Genomic DNA, 16,337 nt, shown 5'->3' with positions numbered 1-16,337 from the left:
ACTCATACACAAAAAAAAAAAATTAAGTTAGACAAAAAGTGAAAAATTTAAGGGTAAAAGAGGTAAACAAAAAAAGGGTTAGGACACACATTAATAATCCATATATTAGTACCTTCTCTCTCAAATACTACCTCAATCCTCATCAAATGCTACGTGAGATAGCATTTCATTTCAGGTAACTTTTTAAACCAAATAAGATAGTTGCCGCACTCTAAAGTGCTAAACAAGATAAAGCACCTATTGTAATGCGACTTAAGTGCGCGCTTCGATTGACCAAAAAAAAAAAACAAGATAAAGCACCTATATTTTCTTGGCAAAAAAGCTATTTCAAGCAAATAAAGTACCTAAAGTGCACTGCCAAACGAAGGTTTAAGCATTGACCTGAAAATAACCCAACCCGAAATATCCTAACTCGACCAACATACCCAAAACTAGATATGACGAATAGATCAAGTTGCCTCGGGTTCGGTTTATTTGATATGATAAACTGGGCAGTTTATTTGATATTTTCATTTTTTTTCTTGGTTTTTAGAGAAACGGTGAGGTTCAATCCACCGGTTTTCTAAAATTTAGAACCCAAATGGTTCCATTTGCATGACAAAGTTAATGGTTCGGTTTAGACCTGACAAAATCAACCCGATTCGATTGACCCGATCCGATAAGGCTGACATGAGATCCGAAATCGAACCGAACTGCCGCACCCAAATGACTCCAGAAGCCCGAATTGACCCAACCCGAGCTTTCATAGACCCGTAACAGACCCGACCCAAAAATGACCTGACAAAACATAACTTTAATTTAACCCAAAAGACTTGAAATGCCTTTTTCTCGCTTAATCATTGACCAGAATATGACTCGACCCGCTTGACCCGAAACAGACCCGTAAACTCGAAAAGACCCGAAAATTTGAGAAACCCGTAATGATCTGGCCCGAACCCGAACCCAAACCCGACCCGTTGAACCGTTTTGCCAGGTCTAGTTCGGTTCAACAAACCGCTACGTCGTAATGATTTGGTTAACCCAACTCTCGTACTCCTTCCCTCTCTTAGACTCCTGCAAATTCATAATCGCCATTGGAGCTCCTTCACGACAATCCACCAAGGTATTCCACTAAAGCTTCGATAAATTTGTAATTAAATCGAAATATTCATTATTATTTTCCTTCTTGTAGTAACAATGTTAATCTCTCATGCTAGATTGTGTTATTGCTGCATAAACTTGTTCCAATTGTTGATTTAATTTTAATTTCTAGGGTTTTCTGCAATTCTATTACTATAAACCTGGTACTCCGTATAATTTTAGAATTATTGATGTGCTTAATTTGTGACTATAGAATTAGAGAAATTTAATTGAAACTCCGCTGAAAATTTCTAGCAAAAGTTATAACTTTGATTAATATAACCCTCACAACGAATAAAAAAGGTAAACGAATGATTGGGACGGAGGGAGCATACAGATATTGAGAGAAAATGTATGCATGTGTGGATATGTACTCCCTCCGTCCCGTGCATTTGTTTACCTTTGGTTTTGGCAAAGACCAAAGAAAGAGGAGGGGTTGAATTATATGATGATAAGTAGCCCAAATTGAGTGAGGAGGATCAAACCGCCCATCAAAGGCATTCTTAAAATAGAAAGGTAAAGAATTGAGTGAGACACCCCAAATTGGAATAGGTAAACAAATGACTGGGACGGAGGGAGTAAACCAGTAGTTGTTATATCGTGCTCCTGTAAGTATGGTTTATTACGAGTACTGGTACAGTGGTACTCGGTAATTTCATGAGGGGATATTCACTGAAACAAGTTACTCGCTCCATCACAATCATTTGCTTACCTTTGATTAAAGAATAAAAAAAGGTAAATAAATGAATGCACGTAGGGAGTATTATATAGTTTGTTCAGAATTATCATTTTTCATTTTGGTGAATATTACTCCCGGCTGTATGTATAAGGCAGTACCAAGGATCAAGCCAGCTTGTGCCAGGCCTCGTTGGTGTTAGTCGTGCCTTCTAGGTATTACTTGTGAGACGACCTTATATTTCATACTCGTATGAATAAGTTATGCAATTCAGCTCAGAGGTTAATTACTCTGCTAAACCATCGTTTAGGTAAAAGGTAATTCAAATTAAGTAGGTTCGGGTTTCCTCTGCTGCGATCATTTTTTGATGTACTGTTATCGAGTCACAGTTCGGATTGAATTGCACTTTTTGGATTTGAAATTTGAATAGGGTGAATTCGGATTGGGTCACTTTTGTAGGTCTACTACCATATGACATCATATATATACGGATATACCCATGTGATAATGCTGATTAATTCTCAGAGTGGTGGTTACTTGGTATGACTATTGTACCTTTTATGAGAGGCAAACAGTACAATTGAATCTGAGACGAGGGATGTCGGAAGAGACGGGTAAAGCAGCAGCGTCAGCAAATGAAATCAAGGAAGGAAAAGGGAAAGAAGGCAGGGAATCCAGTGATGAACAAATGTTACCGCTAAAAGAAAAGGTAATCGAGCTAGGGAAGGGAAGCCAGGTGGTGTACATTCCGAGGCTAGTAGGATACGCAGAAGCATGGGAATTTTTTAATTATCTCAACAAGCATATTCCATGGACCCGTCCCACCTTACGTGTCTTCGGACGCTCCTGTGTTCAGGTCTCTCTCCCTCTCTGGTTTTTCTTATATCCACAATCATCAATGTGTTTGTGGTATTCATTTTATTTACTTTGTAGTTATCGCTTATTTTGTGTTCAAATTGCAGCCTCGAGACACATGCTATGTAGCGCGTGAAGGGCTGCCCAAGCTGGTGTATAGTGGATATCAGCCCCATCCTCACTCTTGGGACGACTTCCCTCCCCTTCTTGATCTTCTCCACATTGTAATTTTCTATCTCCTCTTTTTTTGTTTGATACCCTTTCATTTATGGTTATGAGCTGAGAAATCTGTGTTCGTTCTCACCTTTCGAATGAGAAGGGATGCACTGCTCAAACCACCAAGTATAGGTTTGGTTAGAGTTTTGCAAAAGAGAGACGGAGTTATAGAGTTCACTGTGTTATTGATGTCAGGTAGGTTTTTGTCTTGTCAAAGTGGTTGATTGTATCCCATCTATTTGTCACATGCAACTGTCTCGGATTGATCAATGTGGACTATTTGTGAATAATTTCATAAGTTAGTTCATCCCATTGCCAATCGTGTTAAGAGGAAACCTTCTCAGAGTTAGGTAGGCTAATGTTTAAGTTCCTCAATGGATTGAAGGTTCAGAAAGCTCTCCCAGGAAGCCATTTCAACAGCTTGCTCTTGAATCGGTACAAGGGTGGCGATGATTATGTTGGCTGGCATTCTGATGATGAAAGCCTTTACGGTCCTACTCCTGAGATTGCTTCTCTTTCTTTTGGGTGCGACCGCGAATTTTTTCTCAAGCAAAAAACTCCTAAACTCTCTCCAGGTATATATTTATACTCGTATAAGTTAGTCTCTTGTATTCTATAATTGGGGTAATGGGTTGGTTTCATTTATAAAACCGTCTAGTATAGATTTTTGTGTGTTTTGTATATGGTAGAGATTACGAAGATCATGAATACTGTACTAGGAAATAAGGATTATCTCTTTTCAACGTTAGGCCATATCAATATGTAATCAGACCGTTTGTGTGTGCCTTTCTCTCTAGGGTTGAAAAAGACATCAGAGGAGGAGCCTGCTAAGAAACGGTCGAAGAACAGCAACAAATGTGAGCAGCATTCTTTCATATTAAAGCATGGATCAATGCTGGTGATGAGAGGCAACACCCAGAGGGATTGGATTCATTCGGTACCTAAGCGTGCTAAAGTGGATGCTGTCAGGATAAATCTTACCTTTAGGCTCGTCCTCTAACTTTGGTGTGTATTCGCCTTTTACTTTCCTTCTGAATTTTGCTATGTACATCTGCTAGATTATGGTAAGAAACTCTTTTGTAAGATGTATACGTGCCGGAGATGATGAATTTCTGGACTTCTAAGTTTTCTGCAAACTGACTATTTATGTGACTATTCATAGTAAGATTATCAACATTGAGAAATGGTGGTTGAAACTCTTTTACTCGGTATTTCTTTGAATCAAGGACAAACGACTCTACGAGTACCTTAATTCAAGTGGAAATCCGTTTTCTACGCCCATTGTAGCTCATGCCTGAAATAACTACTGCAAAATACAAGAGGAATAAGGGAATTAGAAGAAGAGACGTTTGAGCGACTCTTCAACTCATTTTTGATTTTGGGAAGCCAGTAAACAATACATTTGCAGTGTGAGTTGCAGAATTACGTGGAAAGTCGAAATATTTGCAGGGAAGCGACATTATTACATTCACAAACTCTCAGATAAGACCTGTAAGTACAAAACTGACTCTTTTTAATGTATTTGCATCTCATCTACTGTAATATAGAAGGTACATCATCTCTGTTGTTTGTGTACAGCGGCACAAGAGCCTGGTCATGAACTGTAAGGGGTCTCGAGCACGGCACGGAAAACAGGAGAGGTGCCACTAGCAATATCAACCACTAAACGGCATTCCTCTGCATCGCTGGTATGTCTCTTCTTGCCGTTGTTAAGTTTGTTATAGATATCATCCCAACGACTTTGGAAACCATTCACTTCTCCCACTGCACAATATACCTGTACAATAACGAGGAAGTATCAGAGAGATTTTGAACGCCTGTCCTTGGTTAAAATGTTAAAAAGTAAAAAGTAAAAAGTTTAATAGTAGACAGAATAAGTACCGAATTGGAGCTCCAACCCCAAGGAACATTCCAAGCAATCAAAAAATCGCGGTCATCCCCATTCCTGTTCTTACCGCGGTACACAACAGCAGCTTCGCTACCAGACGGTTCACTAGTCCGGTGAACATGTAAAAAACCTGCCCATTGCCCATTCCCGATCTCAACCGGGTACAGAGTCCTTCCAATGTACCCGTACCAATCATGGTCCGCTACGTAATGGATTGTGTCACCGGTGCCATTGTATATAACACACAGTGCGGAGACCCCATTACCATAATGGTCCTTGACGGATTGCACATAGTTTGCGGCGTCCGAATTCTTGGCTTTGTCGTTGATTAGATACATAGCCTCTCTTGCTCTATCTTCCTGTGTCTTGGGTTGGTCAACGTATCTTGACATTTGATCTAGCTTATCGTCGTTGACCAACTCACCAAAAGGATTAGCCATTTTAGTTTTGTTGCAATTATTGGTGGTCTTGGAGATGAACCAAATTGTGTTTGTAGTTCTCAAGTTATAGAAATGTAGGGACAAACTTTAGTACATGTCCTTTGTAGGAGACTACTTCAATATCACCTAGTTCTTTTGTATTTTATTGTGTTTGCAAATTCTTGTTTCAGACGACCATTTTTCGTCTGAAGTTTCAGACGGGGATTTGGCTATTTTATGGTAAATGTAACCACACTGGGACAACAACCAGTGTTACAGGCAGTTATAGTTTATGGTAACTTATTTTTCAATATTGGTCATATTTGGCTGTAAAATGGTTATAAAATCCTGTCTTATTGTTTCAGACCAAAATGACTCGTTTGAAGCAAGACCAGTTATATTGTGTTTAAGTGAATATAATAACATGTTTAGTTAAATATGGTGTATTTTCGTAAATATTAAGTCTTACTAAGTGTTGTTTGAATAGGTTACGATCATATTCGGACCTTCAATTCAGATGTGATTGCGTACGAATTGGGTTATTCAAGTCCGGTCAATTTAACCTATTATGTGTATCACTATCACATTAGAATGGTCAAGATTGACCAAGCAAATAAAAAAGGTCATCAAATCCTGTCTTATTGCTTTAGACCAAAATGAGACCAAAATGACTCGCCTGAAGCAAGACCAACTGTATTATGTTTAAGTGAATATAATATGTCGAGTTAAATATGGTGTATTTTTGTAAATATTAAGTCTTCTTACTTATAATTGTTGTAACTTACGACGGAGAGGTGATTTTCATCATCACTCCCAAAAGAAAAGTGTTGTTTGAATAGGTTACGATCATATTCAGAATCAGACCTACAATTTGGATGTGATTGGGTACGAATCGGGTTATTCAGGTCCGGTCAATTTAACCTATTATGTGTATCACTATCACATTAGAATGGTCAAGATTGACCAAGCAAATAAAAAAGGTCATCAAATCCTTTCATCGGCCAAGTCATTGACTTTACCAAATTTAAAAAAAAGTCGTATTTTTTTAACCAATTTTAGACAATTGGTCACTAATCAACCATCTCCTCATGAGCTAAATTAATGGACAAGTTGTTGCAATTATTTGTGGTCTTGGAAGATGAACCAAATTGTGTTGGTGGTTCTCAAGTTATATAAATGTGGCACAAATTCTTATTTCAAACCGTCATATCCGTCTGAAATGATCAGACGGATACCATTTCCTCTCATAAAAAACCCATTTAGGGTGTGAGTGGGAAAACAAATGGGGGTGTCCCACCACCCATGTGCTTCTCACTTGTAAGAGGTCTTATTACGGTCTGAAATAAGGCGGTCTTAAGCAAGACGGACCGTAAATGTGGGGATAAAGTAAAGTACTTTTGCACTGTAGAAAAAGACTAGTACAATATAAAAAACACAAAATCCCATTGAAGACGACACGTATCCGTCACTTTGGAGTGACTGATACTATTTCCTCTCACAAATGACCCAAATAGAGGAGAGAGGGAAGCACATGGGGGTGCCCCCACCTTGTCCCCCTATCCGTTTTGTGAGTGACATTACCCGTCATTTGCTCCGCCCCGTTTTCAGCAAGACTAACTGTATAAAAAAAAGCAAAAAGCGTATTTTTTTTAAGCAAAAAGTGTGAAATTTATTTGAATGGAGAGAGTATATTAATGTGATTAGCGAAATTTATTTGAGTGTCCGTCACAAGCTGATGACGGATAGTGTCCCTCTCACAATAAGGCAAGTGGGAAGGCAAGTGGGAGGGAAGTGAAGCACCCTATAGATAGTGTTACTTGCATATTGTGAGAGGGACACTATCCGTCTTCAGCTTGTGGCGGATAGTGCCCGTCCCGTCTTCAATGAGAATTTGTGTAAAAAAAAAGCGTCGATTTAAATAAGTTTACACTGCTGTTGCAAGTTATATTGGTTTTAAGTGAGAACTTGTATTTTGTAAATCTGAATTTATGGAACATGATACTCTCCCGTCCACTACAGTTAATCAATGAAAGTTCTAATCTTACATGTCATTTATGTGCCACCCAATATTACTAATGTTTGCCTTCGATAAATATGTACATAATTCATGAAACGTGAACATCTACAAGTACAAAGTTTGTGAATTTTGCTGTCAAAAAAAAAAAAAAAAAAAAAAAAAGTTTGTGAATTTAATAACCGAAGCAAAGATTACAACTTCATAAAAACATCGGCGAACGCTTCGTTTACCTTTTTTTCTTTATTCAAGTTATTTTTTTCCATTCACTTTTAACCTCGGTTCATTTAGTTTCTTCTTGTATATATTTCTTTCTTACTCTATAAAAAGATGGTAGACAATGTGGGTGACAGTGTGGGGTACTTACTTAAAAATAAAATAAAATAAAATAATGTACTTTTAAAAACAAATTGACAATAATGTACTTTCAATAACAAATTGACACTTGAACTGTGGTTGTTACTTTAATAAAGATGAGTATGAGAGGATAACTTAGGATTTGATCATGTTGAGGGTTGTCATATAATTTAGGTTGTGTGGTTATTTGCTCACTACGGATATGGGTTACATACGGTCCGGTCAGTTTGAGTCGAGTCATTTGGGGTTAGTGGTTACATAACTCAAGGCGGTCAATTAGACTTGCTAGGTATCGCTTCTAAATCATGTTATTGAGGAATTTAGCTATTTTTAGTATAAATTATGAAACGTGTTTTTTAAAATTAGTTATTATCCGTTATTTAGTGTAATTTCAAATAGAATCAAGTAGTTTGTTTTAGGCCACATGATCTTCAACTTGAGCCAATTTCTAATCCAACGAAGTTAAAGTTCGGGTCAGGTTAAATGAGTTCAACTCGCGTTTTTTATTCCAATAGATTGCCCAATTTTTTTTTTCTTTTTTTTTTGACAACAATAAACTGTGATTTAAAGAAAAACGTCTTACAATACAAACATAGGAGCACCTGAGTCATCTAGGCTACTAGAAACCCAGGTACTCGCACTAAAGATACAAGTGCGATATAAGAGTAGCTAGCCGAACTAGAAAGACGGCACTTTTTTAGAGGAGGATGATATTGTTCGTCGAAATGAAAAAATTGATACTCTTTTCTCTTAGCCCTTCTAGCAGGTGCTGCATTCCAAGGGTAATACAAACTACAAGATTGCCCAATTTGGTTCAAATTTAGGTCTTGAGTCAAACTTGTCGGATGCACATTCAAGGGTAAGTTTATTAGGCCTAGGATATAGTCAACCTTTTTTAGACGGGATACCTAACGACGTCGTTTACTCTCGAATTACTGCAATTGATATTAGTTCCTTCTCCAAGAAGTGATCAAAATTAAAGGGGTCAACATTCATACCTCCGATCGCCATTTCTGCTTGTAAGTTGCTCTTCCTTTAATCAGCTAATCTACAATTCTGTCTCAATCATTTGTTTACCTTTTCATGCTTGTATTTGTGTTACGATGTGAACTCAATTTTGTTATTTTCAGTATAGTGGACGCTATTCCAAACTACGACTTAATATCCACAATACCTCCATCTTAACCAGCCAACCGAATAATAATGGTTATTTTAGAAGAGGGCGAAGTCACAATGCTAATGGAGGATTCCAAATTACGAAACCATGCCAAAATGCTCTTCAACCGAGAAGAGGCACAAATGGATGCCATTAATTCGGAACCCGAATATGCTAGATACATCAAAGAATGCAATGACTCTAACGACGAAATCATTAGCCTATTGAATAAATGCAATGATTTTAATGTCTTTGGCAAACAACGGAGCGAAAACATCAACGCCCACGTAATGGAAGACACCCGGGATGAAATACACAAGGTCGTCGACATGACCTTGGAAATAATTCGGACATGGTTTGGATGGGACGGCCTTGTTAAGGAGCTTAAATATGAATTTAAAGTTGCGTACGACAAATTCATGAACTTAAGGAAAAAGTACTATGGAAGTCTAGGAAGCGGATTAGTAAAGGAAAATCGAGGAAATGAAGGGAGTGAATTAATCAAAACCGAGATTGGGAAAGACATTCAGGATTATGTTAAGTATGGTATTAACATAAGTTTGCAACGTGTTCGGAACAGTGGTTCACGAGCGAGATGGGTTAGGAAGATTGCGATACACTTTGAAATGCTTGCAGGTTTGGATGTTCGGAAGGAGAATGATATCAGAAGGTTGGCTGAGGATGTATCCTTGTACAAACAGTGTATGTTGGACTTTGGAAGCGATACTAGAAGTGGTTCAAACCCGGTTAATTCGAAGGAGTATTTGATGTTGCTTCAGAAAGGAGGTGTCTCATTTTCAGATATTATTGAAAGGTGGTATACATTGAGCTTCATGATTTCCGAAAAACAATCACTTGTTTCAGTTGTGTTTTTTTAATTTGGAACGATTGTGCGAATAATTTGTGAAGTGTATCAAATATTGTGCAGGAAAAAGAATGAGTTGGGATTTGAAGGTGAATTTGATAGGCTTAAAGACTCGAAACAGCTTGAGGTAATTCAATTTTTCTATTCTGAATAAGATGGTTTTGACCAGAACTTTGCCTTAAATTTCTGCATTACATACTTTGTTACAGACAGGCATGCCAACGATTAAAAACGGATATGGTTTACAGGTATACCAATGTATGATCAACGAATTTGGCGGAGAAACTACATCGAATATTCAATTTGCTGACTTTATATTTGGTGAAGGAAGAAAGACTAGTACTCTGCCAGAAATGACAGAGCCAACATACTTTAGTGAAGAGCTGCTTGATGACATTGTCGTCTCATATGGTGGCAGTGATGGTGATTATTGAACATACCAACTGGGCGAGGGTGTCCATTTTAAGGGCCCACGGATCATATACCATGATCATAGTACATCCCGACTAATTGGTCGTCAACAGTCTAGACGGCTCCCTTTGTTTCGAAATAGTGATGCCCTGTGAAGACTATATGAGCATTGCAGCTTTGCAGTGTCAAGTTAGTTACGACAAGTCAGCCGCAGTCAACTCAGTTGGTTACGCCAAGTCAGCATTGTGTCAGCTTGTCGTAACAAACTTAAAGATTCAGTTAGCAAGTTGTTACATTGTACTGAAGATCTCTGAAGTTGTATATAGAAAGAGCATGTACAGATTTCGATTTGTGATTTTGTTCAATAAAATTATCAGTTCTATTTACTCTGTTGTTGAGTGAATTCGCTGTTTAAAGTTGATCTTTGACGGCTAACCGTACTCGTTTTGGAATTCATCAGGAGTAGATCCTGTAAGCCTAACATGATCAAATGGCTAATCGCCAGTATGTCTCAAAAAATGAGAATGACATAAAATAATGGAGGGAGTACCATATTTAGAAAAATCGTTAAAATATTGATAAAATCAAATTTATATGCTCTACAACAATGGTCAATTATAAACAAGGCATTTTCCGTATCCAAAATAATTGAGTTGGGTTCGAATCAGACCAGGTCAACTTAAGTTTCGGGTCATAATCTGACTGTCCATTTTGTGACAATTTTAAGGCCGAATCAAACTTATTAAACAATAGTCACTCCGTTGAATGGGAAACCTGATGACATTGTCCACGCACGAACTAGTATAATTAATAGTGGTTGCTTCTCCAAATGATCAAAATTCAAGAAGTCAACAATCTTACATTCTATTGTCATTTGCAGTTTTTTTGTTGCTCTTCCTTTATCAAACAACATCCGAATTGCAATTTCTGCAACCTTAAGGTACAAATATTTTACTCTTGTATTTAAATTTTTTGAGCTGAAATGGACGAATTGTCACTTATTTTTCCATTTGGTTAAATCATCAATCAATTATTTCTTTTTGGTGCTATATACAACCCATTTGAGTTGTATTAAGCATTTAATATTGTTTCAAATTTGGTATTAATTTAGAAATTAGAGAATAAATTACATATGAATCAATGCAATTAATGCATATATTAAACGGGTTAATTGGGTCGGGTTAATTGGGTCGGTTTAATAGGCTAGACTTATTAAACGGGTTAATTGGGTCGGGTTCGGGTGGGTGAGTTTGGGTTTGCCATGTTGCCGGGTTAGTTCGGGCCGGGTCAGGTTGGTTCAGGTGTTTTTTCGGGTACGAAGGTCGAGTCAAAAGGGCCGGATTCCGGTCAACGATTAAGATAAAAAAGCACGTTTAGTATTTTTATCTATTTTTAGTTTAGTTTTGATAGTTAATTTTTTTATTATTAATGCAAATAATATTTAACTTTACTTTTAAATTAGTCATCTCAAGTCTTTTTATTTCATTTTGAGTTATATTTTGTCGGGTCTTTTCGGGTCAACAAAGCTCGGGTTATGTTCGGGCCGGATCGCGAAAATTCGGGGTTCTGGGTCACATTCGGAAATTGTAGCTTGAGTCATTTTCGGAACTCCGTAAGTCTTTTCGGATCGAGTTAATTTTACTAGATCTACTTAATACTAAAGTGTATGTTTTATTCCCTTATACCCTTACATCAATGCTACAACATTATTGACTCAAATCTTCATGAAGAACATCCATCATTATTAGTTGATCATTCTTGCTTGATGACAGTGGTCGAGTTCCCCTTATAACATAACATGGGCACGTCATTCTCAAGACACATGGGCACGTCATCATCAACACAAAACCCAATAAAAAGTTGCTATATGGTGATGCTAAAGAAGGATTCTGAACTACGAGAACTCGCCGAGAAAAACCTCAACTTAATCTTGAAACATCCTCATTTCTCAAAACCCAATTGGGCCGAACACAAGAGAAAGAAGGTGACCGCTTACCGCGAACTCATGAGCTTATTGGATAAATGCAATGATTTAAATATCATTAGCCAAAAATTGAACCAACCGCGCAAGGTCTACATCGGCGAGATTGCACAGGATTGCTTACAACGGTCCATCAACAAGATCATGAAACGACTTGAGAGGTGGTTGCCAAAGGCGTGGGCCGGCCTTGTTAAGGATCTTCAATATGAAATTAAGATTGCTTATGACAAATTCGTAAATATAATGAAAACGTACTCTGAATCGATTGAGACTAGTGAAGAAAAACACGAGGCTGATACAATCAAGGCGAAGATTGCTGCAGATATTCAGGATTATGTTAAGTGCGGAGTTTACATAAGTTTGAAAATCTTTTATTTAGAATTTACATCATTGGAATGGGTAACGAAGATTAAGATACACATGGAAATGCTTGTTTTGGAGCTTCAAGGATTGAATGTTCGGGATGTTGGTGTAATCGAAGAAGTAACAATGAAAAGCAAGAAAACCAGAATAGAAATAACCCGATTAGTAGTGCCGTGGTAAGGGAGCCACTGCCTTGAAAACTATATTCCGGTACGACCGTGGTGGCGATCAGCTAGTGCCGGTAGTTCCCCAAGGATAACACTACAGTCTCCAACTCAGTTTCGCCCACTCGGAACTGTGAGACTTGGAACGACAGAATCTATTACTTCACCCAGGAATTATAGAGGAGAAGATAAGAGAAGAAGAGAAGATTAGAGAGAAGGGAGAGTGATTGTTGTTGTGATTAATGCTGAAGAATGTGAGAAGATCAGTGCAGGGGAGCCTCACAGCACTACCAACAGCACTTAACAGTTAGTGCATAGAGCAACTGGTACTCTTCAGTCAAAAACAAACGGCTCTGGCCCAAAAAGATAGGCAAAGCCCGCCGCAGGCGATTGCCAAATCCCGAATCCGAATCCGAATCCGGGCCGGCCCGGGCCCGGGCCCGGCCCGGCCCACGCACGCACGCGTGTGCGAGCTGGAATTAAAGACCTCAGCCATTTCCACAAAGCCTCCCATGACCCACTAGTGATATGGTAAGGAGTGTGGTCATATATAAACACAACACAAACACTATTCCTCACCAATGTGGGACAAAATGGAAAAAAAGACTATGCAAATAGTAGCCCCTATTTCCAACACGGGAAACGGACGAGATGGTCAGGTTGTTTATTGATGTAAATTTGTATAAACAGTGTATGATGGACTTTGGAGACTGTTTTCTAAATTCTGGGAAAGAGTTGAAATCAGAAGCGTATTCGATGTTGCTTATGAAATCAGGACAACGATTTTCATATTTGATTGAAAGGTGATATTAATTGAATTTAAATGATCGGGAATTGATAATATGAATTATGTTTTTGAAGTATCTATCAATCAAATATTTTGCAGGAAAATAGAGCGCATGGGACTTAGTGAATTTGATAGTCTTGGCTACGAGCGACAACTTCAGGTAATTATTCGGTTATTCTTAGGACTTGAACCCAAGACCTTTGATTATGGTAGAACAACCCTTTATCAGTTGATTTATGTGATATGGGTATAGTACATAGTAAAACCCGTTTTTTGGTAGTCGTAAACCGTGGTTTCACTAATATGGGTCATAATGTCGCGGATGAATTTAATTTACAAAAACCTAGTGTTATACAATCCTATAAGAACAAAATTAATTAGTGAACATAAAGAATTTGATTTTTTTTTAAGATTTTGAGCTATTTAATTTAGACATAAGGAACCACGGAACAAGCAAGATGAGAACAGGGTTAACTCAAGTAGTGGTTATAAGAGGTCTCTTACCCCAACCATGAAGTTGGGAGTTCGATTCTCACCCGCAACATAGTATGCTCATTTGAACAGATAAAACAAACTGAACAAGCAAGACTTACTTTGCGGAAAGTTTTGGTAATGTCAAGATTCTTTGCATTTTCTATCGGTTTCCTCTAATAAGTTTACATAATACGAGTAATCTGTATTATTATTTTACCACCACTTCATCATCCATTGCTAGAAATTATAAGAAAATAAAGAGAAAAGGTCTAAGATTTCGAGTTAGCCATAGACAGATCGTCTGTTTTACAAACGGTATTTTACTTGAGTTTTTTTGCTCACGAGATTATGCATTTGACTAGGAAAAATTCCTGGATCCTTCTGAAGAACCGTACTCCTTAACATACTCCCTTTATAATATTCTGTTTGTAGACTCAATTTAGTTGTATTGCATAGAATGTTACAACTTACAAACAAGCATGTCAACAATTATAAATTGTTATGAACTTATGGCTGACAGGTGTGTCGTGCTATCAGCAACGATTTTGGTGGAAAAATTACATCCAATGTTCAATTCGTTGACTTTATATTTGGCGATGGAAGCAAGACTTTTTCTTACCCATTTGATTCAATTAGGGTTGGTGCTCTGGTTTCGATAACAAAAAGGATAATAGCCTGAAAAATAGATTTTTTATTTTTTTCTCCTCTGTTTTGTCCGCCATATATTTAGCCTTGTAATTAGATAACAAATATGTATATAATGTGTATGTAACCGATAGTACCGTGATGCTAATGGAGGATTCCGAACTACAAGAACTCACCGAAACACTCTTCAACAAAGTAGTACCATTAAAGGATATGGAAGCCTTCGATATCTTTTATTTAAATCATACATCAACGAAATGGGTAAGGAAGATTGCGATACATATGGAAATGCTTGCTCGGGAGCTTGAAGGATTGAATGTTCGGAACAAGGACGATGTGAGAAGGTTTGTTGAGGATGTAGCCTTGTACAAAGAGTGTATGAAGAACTTCACTAACTATGCAGTGTCGCTAACTAATGTTTGCCTTCGATAAATATGTACATAATACATGAAACATGAACATCTACAAGTACAAAGTTTGTGAATTTAATAACCCAAGCAAAGATTCCGATACAACTTCATGAAAACATTTGCGTGAACACTTCGTTTACCTTTTTTTTCTTTATTTAAGTTATTTTTTTCATTCACTTTTAACCTCGGTTCATTGTATATATTTCTTTCTTACTCTATAAGAATACAAGTGAAGTATATATGTTAAAGCACGATGTAGATAAAGCCTAAGATAATAATATAAACGAATACAACGTATATAGAAAATCTTGACCTTTAATTATTATAGTGAAAATATACAAAGGATATGACTATAAGCCTACGAGTATGAGGTTGATGTATATCGAACACTCACATTGGTTAACTCAAAGTCTGGGATTGAACCATAAACGAAATTGATTTAAAACGAAAACATAACATCACACTTAGAAACTATTGTTGGTAGCATAAAGGTCAATTAGTAAATATGCACGATGCATATTACACCGGGCATGAAACATCACCTCCGTCTTGCGTGACCTATCTGAATATCTGATATACCAACAACATTATTAGTACAATCAATATTCCCTTAATAGTATTAGGAACTAAAGTGATTGTTTGAAACAGAAATTAAAAATATATAGTTCACAAATTCTCATTTAAAACGGTCATACCTGATTGGGTGGAGGAGTGTCAGGAAACCACGCAGTGGTGGCCGGGCTTTAGGTTTTTCATTGTTTTTAGAGAAGATTGTAATTTCTATGTATGATTTGCTTGTGGTATGAGTCCATTACTTGGCTATGCATGCCATTTATAGTGCCTTTACTAACACAACGGGAAACTCATTGGGAAATGCAAATTGTTTGAAAACTAAATTAAAATATATTGTGTTACATATCCGAATAGTATGCTAGCTCCTATATAACCCGTGTTATCGAGTTGGATCATCGTTATTGGCGCATTTCAATCCATCGTCTTATCCTAAAAAAAAAACTTGGCAAACGCGTCAATCGGGATCGGGTCAATTTGAGTTGGATCATCGTTACAAATGCATTTCAATCCATCGTAAAATATGTTTCTTAACCGACAAGGCGACAATTGGAAGATCATGAGGGCATAATTAACTTTTTTTTTTTCCAATTCACGAGAGATTGTCCATTTGTCCCATACTCATTCTAGTCTTCGCTTTTACGAAGAAATGATACAATAATGATAAAATCTTGTTTAAAACGGGTGTATTCATCTTAAACTTTAGACGGGTGTATGTGTATTCGATAGTATTAATAAGATAAAAGCGAAATGGAGAGTGAAAAGCAAATATTTCCTTTCCTTTGTTTATGTTTCCTCGCCTTTTGATGATCGATTAATATCTATAGGCTTCACTAACAACCAATTTGTTTGTGCATTTCAATCCATCGTAAACGGGAAATCAGGAATCTTATTGCAAAATGCACGTGAGAATGCCGGATACCATGCTTAGCTACTCGTTAATCTATGTTATGTGAATAAGATGACG

General features: G+C 37.3%; 3 protein-coding genes and 1 long non-coding RNA gene across 5 annotated transcripts; 2 read left to right on the top strand and 2 right to left on the bottom strand.

The window, feature by feature from the left end:
* Window positions 1-1,006: 1,006 nt before the first annotated feature.
* LOC141596161 (DNA oxidative demethylase ALKBH2) lies at window positions 1,007-4,068 on the top strand. The gene is made up of 5 exons (XM_074416252.1): window positions 1,007-1,102; window positions 2,371-2,651; window positions 2,758-2,874; window positions 3,252-3,441; window positions 3,664-4,068. The coding sequence occupies exons 2-5, from the start codon at window positions 2,394-2,396 to the stop codon at window positions 3,864-3,866; spliced, it is 768 nt and encodes a 255-aa protein (XP_074272353.1). The 5' UTR covers window positions 1,007-1,102; window positions 2,371-2,393; the 3' UTR covers window positions 3,867-4,068.
* Window positions 4,069-4,194: 126 nt separating this feature from the next.
* Window positions 4,195-5,279, bottom strand: LOC141596160 (23 kDa jasmonate-induced protein-like). The gene is made up of 2 exons (XM_074416250.1): window positions 4,748-5,279; window positions 4,195-4,643 (listed from the first exon to the last, which is right to left on the bottom strand). Exons 1-2 carry the CDS (start codon window positions 5,192-5,194, stop codon window positions 4,461-4,463), a joined length of 630 nt encoding a protein of 209 aa, XP_074272351.1. The 5' UTR covers window positions 5,195-5,279; the 3' UTR covers window positions 4,195-4,460.
* A 3,199-nt stretch (window positions 5,280-8,478) lies between these two features.
* On the top strand, window positions 8,479-10,360 carry LOC141596159 (uncharacterized). Of its 2 annotated transcripts, none has more exons than XM_074416249.1 (4): window positions 8,479-8,563; window positions 8,675-9,514; window positions 9,629-9,692; window positions 9,814-10,360. In XM_074416249.1, exons 2-4 carry the CDS (start codon window positions 8,748-8,750, stop codon window positions 9,997-9,999), a joined length of 1,017 nt encoding a protein of 338 aa, XP_074272350.1. In that variant the 5' UTR covers window positions 8,479-8,563; window positions 8,675-8,747; the 3' UTR covers window positions 10,000-10,360. The 2 variants fall into 2 exon arrangements, with proteins under 2 accessions (XP_074272350.1, XP_074272349.1); XM_074416248.1 differs by having other exon boundaries at window positions 9,775-10,088.
* A 4,738-nt stretch (window positions 10,361-15,098) lies between these two features.
* Window positions 15,099-15,551, bottom strand: LOC141594023 (uncharacterized). The gene is made up of 2 exons (XR_012521981.1): window positions 15,496-15,551; window positions 15,099-15,362 (listed from the first exon to the last, which is right to left on the bottom strand). It is a non-coding gene; the product is annotated as an uncharacterized LOC141594023 (long non-coding RNA).
* Between the last annotated feature and the right edge of the window lie 786 nt (window positions 15,552-16,337).

This window comes from Silene latifolia, chromosome 8 (assembly GCF_048544455.1).
Source record: "Silene latifolia isolate original U9 population chromosome 8, ASM4854445v1, whole genome shotgun sequence".
Lineage (NCBI taxonomy): Eukaryota > Viridiplantae > Streptophyta > Magnoliopsida > Caryophyllales > Caryophyllaceae > Silene > Silene latifolia.
Note: the sequence above shows the minus strand (reverse complement) of the source record. Positions and strands in the feature narration are given on the sequence as shown.